The sequence below is a fragment of the Camelina sativa genome, chromosome 17 (genome assembly GCF_030686135.1).
Source record: "Camelina sativa cultivar CO46 ecotype springtype chromosome 17, ASM3068613v1".
Taxonomy (NCBI): domain Eukaryota; kingdom Viridiplantae; phylum Streptophyta; class Magnoliopsida; order Brassicales; family Brassicaceae; genus Camelina; species Camelina sativa.
Genome location: NC_141896.1, coordinates 18842507 through 18861299, shown reverse-complemented (window position 1 = coordinate 18861299; position 18793 = coordinate 18842507). Strand labels below are relative to the sequence as shown.

At 34.2% G+C, this 18793-nt stretch overlaps 2 protein-coding genes, 1 long non-coding RNA gene and 1 pseudogene across 11 annotated transcripts; 1 reads left to right on the top strand and 3 right to left on the bottom strand.

Annotated features, from left to right (window-relative positions):
- Positions 1 to 369: 369 nt before the first annotated feature.
- LOC104759478 (putative UPF0725 protein At1g28500) lies at positions 370 to 18462 on the bottom strand (annotated as a pseudogene).
- Positions 3379 to 5129, bottom strand: LOC104757195 (uncharacterized). 6 transcript variants are annotated; one of them, XR_015587118.1, is made up of 3 exons: positions 4498 to 5074; positions 4316 to 4395; positions 3379 to 4181 (listed from the first exon to the last, which is right to left on the bottom strand). It is a non-coding gene; the product is annotated as an uncharacterized LOC104757195 (long non-coding RNA). The 6 variants fall into 6 exon arrangements; XR_015587117.1 differs by having other exon boundaries at positions 4316 to 5129; XR_762381.2 differs by having other exon boundaries at positions 3379 to 4395; positions 4498 to 5129.
- On the bottom strand, positions 11044 to 13254 carry LOC104757196 (syntaxin-61-like). 4 transcript variants are annotated; one of them, XM_010479920.3, is made up of 8 exons: positions 13133 to 13254; positions 12576 to 12649; positions 12370 to 12483; positions 12064 to 12177; positions 11780 to 11967; positions 11548 to 11638; positions 11398 to 11463; positions 11044 to 11263 (listed from the first exon to the last, which is right to left on the bottom strand). In XM_010479920.3, exons 2-8 carry the CDS (start codon positions 12627 to 12629, stop codon positions 11153 to 11155), a joined length of 738 nt encoding a protein of 245 aa, XP_010478222.1. In that variant the 5' UTR covers positions 12630 to 12649; positions 13133 to 13254; the 3' UTR covers positions 11044 to 11152. The 4 variants fall into 4 exon arrangements, with proteins under 4 accessions (XP_010478222.1, XP_010478224.1, XP_010478223.1 ...); XM_010479922.3 differs by having other exon boundaries at positions 13150 to 13194; XM_010479921.3 differs by having other exon boundaries at positions 13018 to 13184.
- Positions 16068 to 16685, top strand: LOC104757197 (glutaredoxin-C9). Its single transcript, XM_010479923.3, has one exon. It carries the CDS (start codon positions 16126 to 16128, stop codon positions 16534 to 16536), a length of 411 nt encoding a protein of 136 aa, XP_010478225.2. The 5' UTR covers positions 16068 to 16125; the 3' UTR covers positions 16537 to 16685.
- Positions 18463 to 18793: the final 331 nt, after the last annotated feature.

Sequence of the window (18793 nt, the reverse complement as noted above, 5' to 3'; positions counted from 1 at the left end):
TCATCTTTTATAATTTAGAAAATTTGCTGAGTTGTGTAGTATTTTATTTAACTCATAGAATCCAATAGCCTTTGTGTTGTATTGTTATATGTAAAGAGACACTATTAATAAAGTTTGGAAGCAACCAAACCAAAACACTCTCGTAAGTGATCATCTAGGGGTGTAAACTTGTGCTTGACCATACGAGTATGAATCCATATCACAGAAATATTCAGAGATTGGGAACTTGTAGTCCCTTTGATGTCCTCAGAACAAGTTAGAACTGAATCAAAGGGTTCCTCCTTTCAACGGCAGGTCTAGTGTCCAGATCTAGGGACCAAAATGGGAAACGCAAAGGAGAACTACTGTATCATCCCCACGATTAATAACTTAACCCTTCCCTGTATTCAAAAACACACACGACACCATAACAAATTCACCTAAAACAGTTCCAACGCACAACATATATGTATATATTTTCTGATCAACATCTGGACCTCGAGTCCGGAGTCTTTTAGAACGATGCTCGGCATCTTTATCACTCCAAAAAGAACCCTTGAGAGTCAAGCATCCCAAATGCGCATCGATGACTCTTCTAATGATAGCTTTGCGTTCAACATGGTCACCAATCTCATGATCATCAAGCAGTGGGGACTTGGCCAAGCCCTTAAAAGTAATGTAGACATAAGACATGTGCCCTTCTGGCATTGAGTCTCTCATCCGGGGGATTCTGATCTTCTTCCTCAGTTTCTATTTCAGAATCTGAAGCTTGGGCAGACCACTCTGCAATATCTGCAAGCAACATCAACAGTTTTGGTGATCGTTAATAATTTATTTACAACAGTCATATATATGGTATGTCATTGATATGCAAAGAGAAAATTACTTACACCAAACATCCCTCTATCAGTTGCACAAATCAAAAGTTCCAAACAGAGAGAAATCCAATCAGTGGTTTGCCACTCTGATTCCTTGAGCTGCAAAATTAAAGCACGAAAGACAAATATGTGATCAGCACTACTGCTTAAAATGATCGATCATGAGCAAAAAAAAAATGGTCATGCTGTGTGTCTTCTTAGTAATAAAAAAACAATCTTACGTACCACATAAAACCGGTTTCTATCATCATTTAAAGCATCATCTGACGGCCAATCAGGCAATCTACCTTGGAAGACGACGACACCATCTGACACTGACACTGCGCTAGCGCTACGATGAAAGTGAGGTATAAAGGGCTCCTTGGGGGGTCACTGGCACTGCGCTACGATGAAAGTGAGGTATGAAGTGGATATTGAGGTATGTACTTATTTGAACTTCGATTTGTTTGCAAGGCTAGCTCAGGTTTTTGTACTTAGACCAAGTTTATCGGTAGTCTCTAAGTAGGGGTTGTTAAATTTTATATGAATTAATTGTGTGTTTTTTTAAATATAAAAACCTATGATCTCTTAAATAAATTTTTCTCCTTTATTGGTAGTTTCTTATATTGGGTCTCTTATTTTTAAAAATATTGTTTTTAAAAATTTTAAAATTTTAATTAGAATAGAAGTGGTATAAATGTGTAAACATTTAAGATTTTATAAAATTAGAAAATAATGCATTTTAATTAATTTTCAAACATACAAAACATAATAAAAACATTAAAACATATTATAATAGAAGTGCAATTCTTAAATGGAGAAAATGATTAATTTTAATACTGGATCAATCAAAGTATATACTCTATCTATATATAAGAGTGTGAAATGAAAAAAAAAAATTATCACCATTTATATGTTTGAATTGATTGTTTATGCCATCAATTATTTCGAAGAGCTTAATCATCCAAGTATATAGGTAGTACAAAATCATGAAACTGTTGAAAAGAGAGAAAAAAAAATGGGAGTCTCTTTCAAAATGATGCAGCCTCACGTAAACGTCTTCAAACTTCCCAGCACGATCGGTGGTAGTCACAGCTGATGCATCTTGACCAACCCCAAGCATAACCTAAGAGAGAGCAGAAACATTCACAAAGATAAAATCAAGAATTGTTGGTTTTGGAAACCGGATTTGAATTTCAAGAAGTTCATACATGGTTGAGAAGTGGAGACATGGCAATAGCATTTACAGGAACCACTGTGGTACAAGTCTTGATAAGAGTCAGGGTTCTCATGTCCCAAAGCTGAAAGAATCAACAAAAAGAACACTCTCTTAGAGAAACGCATGTTTAAGCGGCAGGTACATCTCAGGAAGTTCATCATTGTTCTCATTTGGGTTTAGAGAAAGAAACAATCTTTAACTCCAGCTACAAACCGGATCTATGAGCACAATAAGTAACAACAGAGTTGAAAGGTATCAAATTTAGCATTCCATTTTCATAAAGGAACAATAACAATAAGAGTTAATTAAAATTTAGGCATCAAAACCCCGTTGCCCTTCTGAATTAGGCATTATCGAAATGGTGTTCGGTTTTAGGCACTCAAACGTTGCAGAATGACTCTTCTACCCTTCTCTTGCTGATGTCATTGTCGATCTCTCTGCTTCCATGGGCAGATTGCAGATTTAAAATTGGGGAAAAGGTCTTACTGTTCGCTCTCTAGGGAACTCAATTCATTCGGTTTCATTGAGTATTCCCCAGGTTTGTGTTCCTACTACCATGGTAAAAACTAGGAACATATGTGGATCTAGTGCGGATGTGCGTAAAATGGCAGTGGCGATAGAGAAATCAATGAAACTAATGCCGCCCAGTTTGGGACTTCAGTTGGCGCTGTCTTTACGCCCACAGTCGTCTATGCCCAAAAACTATGCTCTCTAATTATCTGTTTGTCGTAGTACTCGTGCTCGGCGGTGTTCCTCCCAACATCAATAACCGATGGGTCACAATTCAAAAGATTCGATTTCAGGTGGAGCGTCCCTGGGGGATGAAGATTTCAAGCTCATGAAACAGCTTGGAGAAGGTGAAATTGGTAATGTCTACTTAATGGGCTGATAATATTTGGAGCGAGATTTGTTCTGAAATTAGTGGATAAAGCAACGATTGCAGCGAATGAATTATACGAAAAGAGGTACTTACATTACGTTTGTCTTCAATTTAAAAATTTGTTTCTTGTGTTTTTTTTCAATGTCCTATGACTTCTGAAGGATAATATTCAGCTTAATCACAATCGTCGTAGTTAGTGTACGTGATCTTGTTTTTTGGTATTGTTGAAGGGATAAAGATTAAATCAATTATCGTCTATCAAGTGTTTTCTGTGAATGATTTACTGTATAGTAATCGGTTTGGGTTCACTAATTCTTAACTAGGGTTTAGCCTTTTCTCATTTATACTCTCGTTCAGTAGTTAAAACATCATGTTTGGGTTCTCTATTTACGATCTAGTAGGGTTTAGCAATTTTTCGATTAGACTATTGGCATATCGTCAAGTAGTTAAACCTTGTAGTGTTTCTAATGAACCAAAAGTAATATTGCGACCCTCTATTGTCAGAAAAAGTAGATTTGATGCTAAAAAAGACAGATACATGTGTAAACAATGAACAATCTTGTTTCTCTTATGATTCGTTGATTCCAATCAGCCTATCGCCGTAACCCAACTTCAATCACCGGTGGTGTTTTTCTCCGTGACGGTTAGATTAGATGCATCCCTAGTTCCCTACCAACAACCCCTTCTTCGCCTGAAACCACCACCGTCCTCACCAGCAACCTCTTCTTCACGTGAAACCACCTCCGATCTTGTTCTGAAAGAATCTTTTGTATTGTAGATTTTGAAACAAAGCAAAGTTGATGACTGATATTTTCAGTTTAGAAAGAACTCTCTTTCTCCCCTCTGACGTCATGACAATTACGCTCAAAAAAACATAAGGGCAAAAATGTCAGTCACAGTAATGTTCGTGTGTAATATAATGCCTTTCACTGTTGTAATGCCTATAATCGAATCTCTCTCTAAAAAAATGCCTATTTTTATAAATTTCCCTAACAATAACAAGAACCAACACTATAACTAGTAACAAGAAGAAGACAAACTCGTCATATCCAAAAGTCAACTCAATATCACTAAACAAAAAAGAAACGCACAAGGAAGTGGAAACAAGATTGAGAAAGTGGGTTTCGTAAAAATCAAACCTTTGAAGATTTAGAGCTGTTTCTGGACAATTTAAGACCATGAGAGGAAGGTGTTGGAGTCATGGGCCAGTTAAGAGGAGAGAGCAGAGCAACATCAGATAATCTCTCTACAAAGTTTATAGCAGCAGGAAAAGGTGGAAGTGAGCAGCAAACACATATTGGACCGAAGGAGAAACGTTGATTGATCCTATAAAGAATTCATGGACCTTCAAACGGAGTTAAAACTGTTAACACTTTATACCTAGTATTTATCCATATGAGTCTGTCTCTAAGGGTAGCTCTTCACTTATAGAACTGGAACCAATTGGCTAAATTTCGAACCTTTGAAAAATCCAACAAGTATCCACCTATTTTATAAACAAACTAAACCTGGCTATGAGATGAATCAAAGCTAAGCTAAGAAGAGATGAAGAAAACAGAAACCTGGACTTTTGGAGACTCTTCCGGAGCTCTGAGACCGACTCAATCAGAAACTGGGCGGAAAGGCCCCGTCTTGTTGAATCTTTCCCGTAATCTCTAGGGTCGAAGCATTAAACGGGCAAAACGGAGACGCACTCGTCATTAGCGGAGCTGAGAGCCTCGTTGTCGTGGACGCGGAGGTCGTTGCGGAACCAGACGAGAGAAGAACGGCAGAGAGCGGCAGCGGAGGAAGGATCGACGGGACGACGAGGGACGATGGAGGGAGGGGAGTGGAGAGGGTTAGCGGAGATTGATCCAATCTCTTCCGATTGAATCACCTACTCCTTCAAATCGCCACCGCTACAATCTCCACGACGATTCAAATCGCCACCGCTACAGTGGCCTCTGATAAGATCTCTGCCGATTCTAATCGACTCCAACCATGGACTTCACTGATTCTATAACCTCCGATTAAAGCAGATTTTCCTTTCTCGGATCGAGACTTTGATCGGGAGAGAAAGAGAGAAATTGATCGGGAGAGAAAGAGAGAAATTTTTTTATTCCCTTTTGTATTATTCTCTTGGCCAACAACAAATGGACACGTAGCATCTCTTATGATAGATTTCAGTCTGTTATATAAGAGAGCCTCTTCCATATTTTCTTTTCTTTTGATTTGATTTTAATCTACCAAAAATCTTAAAACTCCCCTTACAACCCCCGATAATCATGCCCTTAGTGTGTGTTATTGTTTGGTTGGTACAGTGCCTAACAGCTTATGCAGCTGGAGAAGAATTCCAAATTTTCATGGATTTCTGGAAAATTCTGGGTGGAAAAAAAGATCATCAGGATGCAATGCACAAACTTTCAAAAGTTTTTCAAGGAGTGGCAGATTCATACTCACCACTAAGCAATGTGAGTTTCTTGTGTCACATGCATGCAGATGAACATAATTTTTTTTTTTTTTTTTGTAAACTTTGAGTCAAGTAATTTGTTACCATAAATATACAATTAATTACCTAGTTATAAGATTTTGCATTAGTAAGTATGTTAACCCCTTGATATATAGTAATATAAACTTTTTGAAGGTTTCATTTAAAAGATGATTTCATTGTTGTGCCACTCAACTCTTTCTCATGTATTTTGCCAGTTTTCAGATACAAATGCTATTGACAGCTTTATATCATGCATGTCAACGGCTATTCCATTCTTTGTGGTAAGGATTGCTACATCTATATATAGTTAAGATGCTTAAATATTGAAATAATTGTCCCTCTTATGAACTGCAGAGAGATGTTCTAGGTGGACCTTGCGATTTTGCTTACTACTTGAACAACAATGTGTTGCCTGTTCTTGACAAGGTACATTGTAATTATCTTACCCTTTTCGTTTTAAGTCTTTGTTGAACATTGTTTTTTTCTGTGCATGATCTCTTTAATTGGTATTGTAATAATAATATAATACACTTAAAAGTTAGCTAATGGCGCTAAGGGCATTAAAAAATCGAATCTAAATTACTCTCTCAACTTGCATGCACAACTCTTTTTGTTATTAAACATAATATTGCGACACTTGTCGGTCTTGTTTCCTTCATTATTGTAACATCTGCAAACCAAATTGAAGATTTGGGGAGTGGATGTCGATCGACACTAAGAGGAGTGTCGATCGACACCAATGAATCTGGTTCGACCAGATTATTTTAATTGTCGATTCTGGTTGGATTTGATTAATTGGGTTGTCTAAACCATGTATATAAGCGGAGGAGCGACCTAGGTCGAGAGTTTTGAGTGTTCTATCGCCGTTTGAGTGAGGAAAAGAGAGAAAAGAGAAGGTTTGAGATTTCGGCGAGTTTTGGGGAGATTCTTGGCATGTTTGGGATATATGTTCTTGTGGAGGAGAAATATTGTGCTAGAGAAGAAGGAGAAGCTTCCTAGGGTGTTGGATTCGTCGTGGTTGGGTCAGAACTTTTTGCAAAAGAGGTGAGTGCATGACCATGGATTATCTAAGTCTGAGAATCCTTTGTTTGCTTGATTTGTTGTGTTTTGTGGTGTTGTTCTTGCTTGTGGTGGTTGTGTTATGGTTCTTATAGGTTCCTGAAGCTTTTGGGTGAGTTTGGAACGGATTGGAGATGATTGGAAATAGAGATTTGATGATTTGCTTCGAGCAGAACGTGACTGCGGGGTCGGTGTCGATCGACGCAAAGTGGGTGTCGGTCAACACCATTCTGGGCCTAGTGTCGATCGACACCAACTTGTGTATTGCGTGGTTTCCTCGTTTGTTGTGTTTATTTGTCGTTTGTTAAACACTGGAATCTCCTATGCTTGTGTGTATAAGCCAGTAGATGGGAGGATTGCCTCACTAAGTATTTATGATAATACTTACGCATCTGAGTTGTTGTTTGTGGTGTGCAGGTATGTGACGTGGAATCATGGTGATGAGGAGGAGGATGATCTAGGGCCTCATTTGTGTGTGTTGTTGGATATAATGTTTATGTTGGAACCTTGGTTAGAGTTATGTTAGGTGTTGGATAGAATGGTTAGGAATGTTATTGTATTGATGATGTATTGGTTTTGTATTATTGATATGTATCCGCTGTGTATATTGGTTATTGCTGGTTTAATGATGACTTCTGGTTTAGGTTGGTTTAATTAAATAGTATGAGATGCTTAATTATATATTGTATTTATTATTATTAAACAAAAAAAACGGGTCGGGTTGTTTCAATTATATATATATGATTAGAGTCTAACCATATTTATAATAATGGTTGTGACCAAATCCTTTTGCTACTAGCTGCCAGAGGCATCGGTGAGGAAGCTTAATCTGCTCAGAGCTGCTGCTAAGAGGTCGTTATACCCAATGGATACAAAATCAGGTGAGATGCTTGGTCAAAGAAAGTCTATGACATGCCTGCTGATTCGTTTCGTCGCATTCCAAAACATTGTAAGGACGCTCTAGAAGAGAGGGAGTGTGCCAGCTCGAGGAGAGATATGCAAATTTGTTTGTGGATTTAGCGAAACTTAGAGTTGCACAACCTGATACTCTAGATGGTCCGTTCTTGCTAAATGATGATGGCGGCCATGTCACTCAGCTCTGTTGCCGGATAAAAAATTGGTAAACCCCATTAACTTTTTTTAATATAGCTACCTTTCATTATACATAATTACTAGATTAGGAGCCGTGCTAGAGCATGGTTGAAATTTTTTTTATTTATATTATAATTTTAGAATAAAATAGAATTTATATGATTGTTTTTAAAAGTTTTTTGGATAAATTATGCAATAAAATCATATGCTAAATATGATGGCTTGAAAAATACACATATTTTGTAAGTTTTATATTGTTAATTTTGTAATTATATGTATGAGAAATGGTTATGTTTGTTGTTTGTTTTTATTTTAATTTTTGAACATGTTTGGTGAAAGTGTTTTAATATGACCCGTGCTTAGGTAAGATTTTATTTTTAACTGCACAATTAGATATAGGAAATCACGATTAAGTGTGATAAATTGCCAAGATTTTATTCTTTTTTATATCTAACAGTATATATTTTGTAACAATACATGGAATACTAAATATTTTATTTTGGAAATTGTATAAATCATTGTAATATTCTCTTTAAGAGGATTCTTTGGGATATTCTTAAGTGTATTCATATAATACACAGATTGACCAATTAATCTATAACTTTTTTGTAACTAACCTATATTTAATCTATAAACTATTTTGTAACCAACTTATAAAAATTATATAATCTACAAAAAAGGTTGTGTACTTCCGTTTTATTATATAGGGGATAATCTCACTATACCTAAATTTTTCTTTTTCTTTTTGCAATAGAAATTATTACCATACATGTGGCTAGTTGGTGTTCCATGGAATCCCATATTGGGTGAAATTCGAAATCAGAGATTCCACCTTCTTTGTTGGGTGTATGCGGGCTCGGACCAATTCCGTGGATTTAGAAAACTTCATAATTGGGAAAAGAATAATTCTCGGCCGTTATGCGCTTGGTATCTGTGTTCGTATTGCAATCCTGGAGAGAAAGATGTGTTTTTTGATCGGGTTAACAACCCGCATCATTGTTATGGATATACTGTAGAGAGAGTTTTATTCCATATTCAAAGACATGGAGTTCCCAAAGAATTGCACAAGGAGTTTGACTGCACCAACCACAAGCCTTCGAGTGCTAATGAGGATCCTTCCATCATGCGCAAGAGAACTTTAAAAAATGCTCGAAGACTCAACACACTAGAAGAAGCTTTGCATGAGCTCCAATGGCAACCGATATCAGCGGACTTAATTCTTTACTCAAGAATGGGTGAAGGAGGAAAGTTTGCTTATCATGGTCCTGCTGAAATACGATGTCGTAAACCTATCTTCCTCGGTATATCATTTAGTGGTATGTCATTGATATCCAATGAGAAAATTACTTACACCAAAAATGAATGGTATCATTTGTTCGGTAATAATGAAATGAAATAGGTAAAATCTCTTTTGGATTCGTAATGAATTATCAAAAATGAATTAGTTTCAAAGTCTTCTCCAAAATGTCAAACATTCTCATTGATTTTAATATGTCAACATTATCGCCTGACCGTGTTGAGAATTGAGATGGTAATACAAACGAGTCAATGTGCACTTGAACCATTAAAACATGCACATCAATTATATAAAAAACAAAAAAAACAAAAACTATAATAAGTAAGACAAAGAAATCACGTTAAAGTTTAAAGTTGGGAATCAATTATATATATAACATTTGAAGAAATTTGTATCAACATTCAAGAAATACAAACAAAAGTTGTACAAAAAAAACTCACAAAAGAGATAAATATGCGAATATGCGGTGACACACATTGACGATAAGAGACTTAATAAGAAATTAGGACACCAAACTAGAGAATGTCATTTTTGATGTCAATATTTTTTATAAATACAATATTAACTATTAAGATTTGTTATGCTATGTAATTTGGGATCATAATAGATTATTTTTCATGATGTAGTCATTCCTAAATAATATGAAGTACGCGGTCACATGAACTTTTCTTTCTTTTCAGTTATAGTATGGTTTTCTTTTGTCACATAGATTTTTTCGTTTCTTATAGTATATTATTCTTTGAATATGTCCAGTATCTAACAAGTACCTAACAGCTTATGCAGCTGAAAAAGAATTCGGAATGTTCATGGAATTCTGGAAAATTCTGAGTACATTGGAAGAGGAAGCTCATCAAGATGGAATTCAAAAACTTGCAGAAATTCTACAAGGAGTAGCAGATTCATATTCACCACTAAGGTAGTCATCGCAATTTTGCTTACCACTTGAATAACAGTGTCATGTCTGTTCTTGATAAGGTACATTGTAATTTTCTTACCTTTTGTAGTCTTGTTTAACATTGTTTTTGTTTGTGCATGATCTCTTTGTTTCTCTTGGGTATTGTAATAATAGTACACTAGGTAATGGCGTTAATGGCATAAAAATCTAATATGAATTACTCTCAACTTGCATGCAACTCTTTTTTTTTCAAACATAATATTGCCACACTTGTATATCTTCTTCCTTCATTTGGTCAAACTTATATATTATTAGTCTAGCCATGAGACTAGTAATAAGTTGGACTATCTTGGAGCAACCAAACCAAACATAACACATGCTTGTGTTTGTCGTATATGATCATATAGGGGTAACCAATTCCTTTTTCATCATCAACTTGTGCTTAAAAGGGATGGACCATACGAGCATGTATCACATAAAAATTTAGGTACAAAAACATATTCAGATTCAGAATTTGTAGGCCCTTTGATGTCTAGGTAGTGTTAAGATGTAGAGACCAATAAGGCGGTTTAGGTTTATAAATGAGGATTAGAGTTTATAATTAAACTAGAATATGTGTCGGTTTGGGTTTATAAAAAGGATTAGAGTTTATATTTTACAATTAAACAAGATTATATGTCGTTTTGAGTTTATAAATGAGAATTAAGGTTTTGATTTAATAAATGAAGATTAGGTTTTACAACTAAAGTTGATTATTTGTCGGTTTGGTTCCACTAAATTAATATTATTGATAATTTTCATTTTAATATGTTCTATTTATTTTATTTTAAATTTTATTTAAATATAATATGACATCGAGCATTTTCATTGGTTAAAAACAAAAGTGATGAACCCCAAGTATTGCTCATAAAATTAACTTAATTTGAAGAGTTTTATGTATGAGTTTATCCTGTTTTGTGAGACATATCAAACAAATTATTTTAACCGGCAAAATCGAGATGCTCTTGTTATGTATTGAGGTTCATCTTTTAGGATACTTATTCTGAATTGCGGAAGAAATGAATTTGTATTTTATATGCCAAACGAGAAAACTTGGAATTGGTTACTCACTTACTCTTATTACTACTCTACAAGGCATAAACATTTGTTTCAAGTTACTGGTTATCAGATAAGAGGTTTATTTATCAGGACTTGGAAGTTGGAACTATACGTGATTTATTGCGATCCCACAGCTAAAGAATTAGAATTTCAATCTCAAAAGCCACAGTTCCAAGTATGATTGGTGATCGGACAAGAGAAGAAAAACCAGAGAACTTTATGTAAATATGTTCCTATTTGTTTCACCACACACATAACAATGTCAACATCAAAATACCATCTCTAAAATTCTGTCGTAGCACGGTATTAGGTCAAGAAGACGAGAACAAAAAGGATGATGAACAAGACAAGCAAGAAACATATCATCATCATCTGCCCTTTCGCTCCAGCTTTCTTCATTACCATTCCCACTTTTTTCTGTCACAAAAACATTTTCATTCATTCACATTTTTATCAACAACAACAAAAAAAAACCATTTTCATTGTTTCACTTTCCACTTTCTTAAGGCTTACTTCACAATCAATACAGCCATAAAACCTTGAGGGGTTACCTGAACAAACTCAAGCCGGTTCTTTGTACTGTCCATCTCCGTATCCAATTCATCTATTATTCTCTCCTGGAACACCCAATAACAAAACACTTGATGGTCCTGATCTCTACTGATATTACTATTGTTAAATCCATTTCCATATTTACTAACCTGTGCTACAAGTTCATCGTGTATAGTGAGCCCCACTCCTCCAATTCTCTGTACACTTTTACTGAGCTCATCCAATTCTTCATCTTGTTGCCTGAAGTGACAAAAATGATGTCAGGTTATAAAACTACTCTGTCTGAACAAACCTATGCTACAAACTAGTCTTCAATCGCTGTAATTTCATAAGCAAAGAAAAGACTGCAAAAATATGTAGAAAAACTGATAAGAGCTATACTTGATCAACAACATCTGCCTATCTGATTCTGACTGTACAAAACCGTCATCATCTCTCCCTCCATAGTGATCGTATCTATTTGCTTCATTCGCGTTTGGCAATCTCATCAGTTCTCTGCGCACTTCACTTGCATGACCAGCTCCAGAACTAACCTTTCCAGCTGAAACACCAGACTTCACATTCCGCACCTATAAAGCGTATCGTAATTTCTTGCACAAGTCAACAAACAACAAATTTATCCTACTCTCTATAAAGCAGTATTCATTACAAACGTAGAGACATACCTGTGTCCTAGCATTACTAGTCCATCTCCTCCGTTTTTCAAGCTCAGCTTCATCAATGCCATACCACGAAGGATCTTTTGCTGCAACTGTAATCGCTTTTTCCAGCTCATCTACCTTCCTATCAGTAAAGACAGCTTCAATATCCATGGAAGGACTCTAATTTTGACTAGCACACCTACTTATTCCATTCTAACAGATCAGCTAGTGTTCAGCATCCATCATCCCATTAACACAAAATAACAGAATCCATAGACACACACACACACAAAAACTGGGATTAATAGGATGGTGATTAGATACGAGTACCTGCCACTCAATGCTTACACAAGTAGCAACAAGCTCCTTCGCCACATGCGCTTGGTCACCCATGTCGGGTGAGATACGCTCCCATTTGTGGAATGTAGATTGCAACTTATCAATCTAACAAAGCATCCATCACCAAAACCAAACACATCAATCACTGTCCTTAAAAATCTAACAAAAAACATCTCTGGCTATGCCAAACAACTTACGGAATCCTGAATCTCTTCTTTAACAATGTAGAACGGATCTTGCGCTGAAGACATCCTGACACAACTGTGCTACCCTATATACCAAAATAACACAGCTGATGATTACGCTATACAATCAAGTTCATATTCTCAACAATGAATAACACAAACATTAACATAGACAGTTCCGGAGATTACGCAAAATTCTAAGATTGCTCAATTAGGATTCCTAAATCACAATGATCATCAACTCGGTGAAACTATTAGATCCCGACAATTCCGATTAAATCCTGACTAATCTAGATTAAAACTTCCTATATACAGGTTACAGCATTATCAATCTCTATACAAACCTTAGAAAAAAAACTGCAGAAAAATTATTGCGTTTAGAAACGATAAAGATAAGAGGATCAAAGCGAAAGCAAAAATTGATGTAAGAGGAAACTTGAAGAAGCTTATTAACCTAGGAAGGATTTATCGAAACGCGACGGAGATCGAGGAAGAAGAAGAAGAAGAAACGACGGTGAAGCAAAAAAAAAAAAAAAAAAAAAAAAAAAAGTCCGGCGTGAGACTCTTACGTAGCAAAACGCATCACCTGCGGTTAGCTTTGAGATTCACTGAGGAGGAGGATCGCTGAAAGACTTCGCTTTGGGCTTATTGGTGTAGCTTATAAAGCCCAATAAGAGCCCTTTTATTTTTCTCTGCTCATGAAAACGGTCTAGGCGCCATCTAGACGCTAGGCTCAGCAGACGCCTAGACAACCGCTTAGACCGCATAAAAAGTACCTAACAATATATTTTTATTTTTAACTAAATATATTTAAAATTGTAAATTTTATATTCATATACATATTTATAAAAATGTTCATATATTATTAATTTAAATTAAATAAATGTATTTTTAACTAATTTTGGTTTATAATTTATTACTATTTATTTATTCTAACATATGTTTTACATAATTTTGTATATAATATCATATATATAATCATTTTTAATGTAAACGCATAAACCGCCTAAAAACGTTTAAACTCTGACTAATCGTTCTAGGCGCTAGGCGCTGGGTCACCGCCCACATACTGCCTAGCGCTTTCTTGAACACTGATTTTTATAGAAACTGATTCGTTTTTGAAGATTACGATAAAATCCGTTATTATTTTAATTGACGAATAAGATTAAAAAAAATGTTAGAAAAATGACCATATGCATTGAGAGATGCAAAATTTACATGTAAAAATTTGATTATGTTAATTATAATTTTGTAATACTGTATTAATTTTTTGTGGGTGAAAAAATGATACACCGAGGACACGCATGATGCATGTACGCACTAAACGCGCACACACTATTTTTTAACGTTTTAGGACGATGATTGATTGATGAATATGTTAAACTTCCATTTCAGGATTTGGTCGAAGGATGCAAATTAGAAAAGGCTATTGAAAAGGTTAGTTGAAAGGGTGACGAGACTTTAAGTCTTTAATAAAGAGACACGAGACAAATAAAAGTATAAAATATACTAGTCTATACTAGTATTTTTACAGCAGTTTTTGCTCAAAAATGTTTATGGAAACATTTATCATTAAATGTCATTTAATGTTTATATTCATACCAAACAAGTTTAGTTAATATAACCAAAAAAAACTAAAATATTTTAAATATCGATATATATAATATTCTATAATTAATATAGATATTTAGAAGATTTATTCCATATTAAAAAAAAAATTCTTCTATCACCTTTTTTAATTTTAAAATGTAAATGTTGTGAATCATCATATCTTATTATATAAAGTTAATAAAAATCTGTATTTTTTTCCTGCATATATTGTGATTTAAACTTTTTAAAACAAACATATATTACTCAATTAATACAAAAGTGTGTGTTCAACATACATTTATAGTAAATTTACTGTATATAGTAAATTATAGAATTTTAAGAAGTTTATAACTGATAAATCTAAACTTAATAAAAAGTTTAAGATTATGATTATTGAAAAATATTAAATTTTCAAAATAACAGGAACGAGTTATATTACATGACGGTTATATAATATTATATGATTGAATTGATAATCTAAAAAATAAAATATCATTAATATGATACTTCGATACGGGTTAAATTTTTATTTTATTATTTTAACAACACCAATATAAAATATGTCGAATCAAACTAATTTAATTAAGTTTGTATTAAACAAAAATTATTGTGCAGTATACCATAAAATTATATAGTAAATCACTAAAATTAACAAAATTTTACATTAGCAAAATTAGTATTAAAATAGTACATTTACAAAAAAAAATTTAAAAACTTGCCCGGCAGTGTACTGTGGGTCATAATCTAGTAATTAAACTCTTAATGAAGGAAGAAAAGAGTGCATGAAGTTGAAGAAAAAAATGACGTCAGTATTCCATTTAAAACAACCAATAATGTTAAGTTGGTGCTGACGTTTTTATTTATATACCGACTTTTTCCACCGTCCATCGTACGATCGTCGATGATTCTTTGTTGGGTTCTTCTCATTTTTAAGGCTCCACTACGCCGAAACTACCGACTGAACATTTATTAGTTTGACAGTAACTATTAGTGCCAAACTTTTTTTTTATAAGTCATTTAAAATGGTTTTAAAAGATTATTGTATCAACACGATCACTTCCCCATAAAATATAGTATTGCTCATCATAATCTACTTTCATCCAAACACGGTCGGCCAATGCAATTTTTGAGATTCGGTGCACTATTATGACATGATTCAATTACATTAGTTTTGAAATATAACATATGTACTTTTTCGTATAAATTAGAATTTTGTTTGGAGTTTTGACCACTCAAAATGTTTTCGTCTTAGAGTAACATGTATTTTCTCACCTTTTCATCTAGATGTTATTTTAAACTTGAATGGTTAAATCGTCTGAAACTATCGAAATTAAGATTTTGTTTCCTCTAGCATACAAAATTGTGTTTAAACAAATTTAGTATCGTCAGATTACCAAAATTGTTATACGTATATATATAATCGTCAGATTACCAAAATTGTTATACGTATATTTATGTATATATATACATATATAGTCCCCGTTGATTCAAAGAAGCATCCACTGACCACTATGTTTAGTTGATGGTCGATATCCAAAGAAGCATCCACTATCTTCACATGCGAATATTTGTAAGTATTAAAGACAAGATTTATTTTTTATTGATATAAAACTAGTAAACTATTATGAAACACACAACACGTAGAAGAGGAAACAAAATAAAAAACGTGCTGATTTCTATAAGAAGAATTAAAGTGGGATATATCCAAAAAGTCAGCGTGAATCATGTGCTATGGAATACGATAAAAACAGCACACGGTCCTATGACCAAGTCCACTCTCATCCGGTGACGTCAAAACAGCATAACATATAGCTTTCTATGACGCACATCCTTACGTAACCATCGTTGACGCTCGACTTTGTGTCTCTGGTTCTCTCTTACTTCGTGTACTTTATATATTTATACCAAAACCTTCCCTTTCTTAATTGGTATATATCTATTAATCTATCTTTTAAAGAGACACTTGAAAAAAATGCAAGGAACAATTTCTTGTATGAGAAATTATAACATGAACACGGTCGGGGAATCTCTGCGGCCGCTAACGCTTAAAACGCAAGAAAACGGTGAGAGCGTTCGGACGTTGGTGGAGGAGAACGCGGTGATCGTGATTGGACGGAGAGGATGCTGCATGTGCCTCGTGGTGAAGAGGCTGCTTCTTGGACTTGGAGTGAATCCGGCGGTTCTTGAGATCGATGAGGAAAGGGAAGAGGGAGTGTTGAGTGAGCTAGAGAAGATTGGAGTCCATGGCGGCGGAGACACGGTGAAGTTACCGGCGGTTTATGTAGGAGGTAGGTTGTTTGGAGGGCTAGATAGGGTTATGGCCACTCTTATTTCTGGTGAGTTAGTTCCAATTCTTAAAGAGGTTGGGGCTCTGTGGTTGTAATTGTAATTAAAGAATCTGGTTGTTAATATTTCGGCTTTATAATTGGATTGTTTATATATTTTTTTTTTATATGTGTACAAATAAATAAACTAAAAATTAAAATCTTAAGTTGAATTTACCTATAGATTGTATAAAATGGTATTCACTAATTAGTCTAATTTGTATTGTTCATTGGCTCATTGTATTCTCTGCTTCTACTCTAAATGGATTTGTTTTATATAAAAGATTCTTTAAACAAACGTGAGATGTGTCAAAAACCATATTTTTGGTGTATTAATAGTTAGATGATACTGATTTAAAATGTGGATAAATTAAAGAGTCGAAGGAAAAAAAAAACTCTGTTCTTGTTGTTCGCAAAGAACATTTAGCACTAGAGTCTAGAGATTGACATTAGCCTATCCTTTTTTGTGTCTCCATTCATTCTTTCATTCAATCAATTTGATGACATACTCTAAAGATAACCAAATCGAATGAACAATGTGCTTGGATTATCAGTTGGGAGGCCAAACTATTCTTCAAAGGTGTTCAAGAAAACAGAGCTGCATAGGTAACTAACTTAGCGGTCACCACGGCTATACAATATTATTATTAATAGTCAGCAAGGACTGGTATATTAAAAAAAAAAATAGAGAACAATGTATAATGAATCGCACTAGTCACCGTCATTTTGATCTCTTTTTCGTCTAGCAATATAGACTATCAAATCCAAACAGCCAAATTTGTGTTCATCAACTCGAACTTGAAAGGTCTTCTGCGAAGGGGTAGCTGCCGGATCGTTTGCGAGCAAAATAATGTAGTAAGAGGACGTTAAGTTCATTGACTTGTTGAATTTCAATAGGGCATCGAGCCCGATGCTTGTCCCCTGACAGATGAAGAAGATGAAATTAAAAGAGTTATTACGTCGGTTTGGCCACTATACGCCAGTATTCCCTCTCATGACGGGATACTCCTCCGACGAATTACGCTCCTCCGTCAACATATTTTCCTCCTTCTCCTCGCATTGCGTTGCAATATATATGATGTTAGGTTTTGCCGGCAAAAGAACTAAGAAATTATTATTTTTGTTTAAAAAAATAAAAATTAAAATAATGATAAATATTATTATTATTATTATTATTATTATTATTATTATTATTATTATTATTATTATTATTATTATTATTATTATTATTATTATTATTATTATTATTATTATTATTATTATTATTATCTGATTGGAATTATTCAATCAATAACATAATAAATTGTAAAACACAAATGATCGAAACAAATAAAATAAAAATAAATTAATTTTGTATTCAAATCTGAAAATGTCAAAAAAGAAAGCAAATTAATTTTCTAGAAACATCAATTATTATGTGAGTATATTCAACAATGTGTGATATATTGCGTGAATGGAGAGAAAATATGACCATGGTTGGGGAGGTCAAGTACTAGAAATTGATGATTGTAAAACTATGAAGGTAAGACAATTAGATTTTAATTCGTGTAATCTACATTTGAAAGTTGAAATCATCTTGTTTACTATTACGATATCTTTTATCTCTGAGCACGTCTTGATTGTTTCCCTCTCTCTTTTTTTCTAGCTATCATTGCATTTAGACCTCTCTTATCAAATTAAAAGCTTACATATCTTCTTTTTTTTTTAATCAACAAAATGGTTCACTTACAAAGGATGAATGAGAAGAAATGAATAGGCAAATGAAAACGGGGAAATTTTGGAATAATAGAAAAATAGAGCTCGTGATGAAAAAAAATGTGCAACTAAGGAGTAAGGACGATGGTTGTTACAGCCTTACAGGTAGGAAGCTATATCGACGAAGTAGTACTGCCAAGCTCCAGCTTGTGTGTACCATTATCCAACGTTGATGATGTCGTCTCGTGTTGCTATTCCTGTTTAGTCGCATATATTTTTACCTGATTCATAAAATTTTTGGCTCATTTTATAGTGTTTGGGAAGGCTTAGCGCACATCACCAAGCTTTTTACTTTGGATTTATATGTATTCTATTTTCTCTTTGTAAAACTTAAGCTTGTTGGTTGATAATTGAGTTTGGTCAACAGTTACAATTTTTCGATCTAAACGTTGCAGTTTATGATGTTTCATTAGAGAGTCATCAAGTATGAAGAGACACAAGTCATTGTGTTATCGTGTCTATTTGTTAACTATATAAACACATTTTGTCTTGATTGTAAACAACAAGTTTCATGTAAATAAAAATAAATATTTCAGTTTTCGTTCTTGTCTTCTCTAAAGA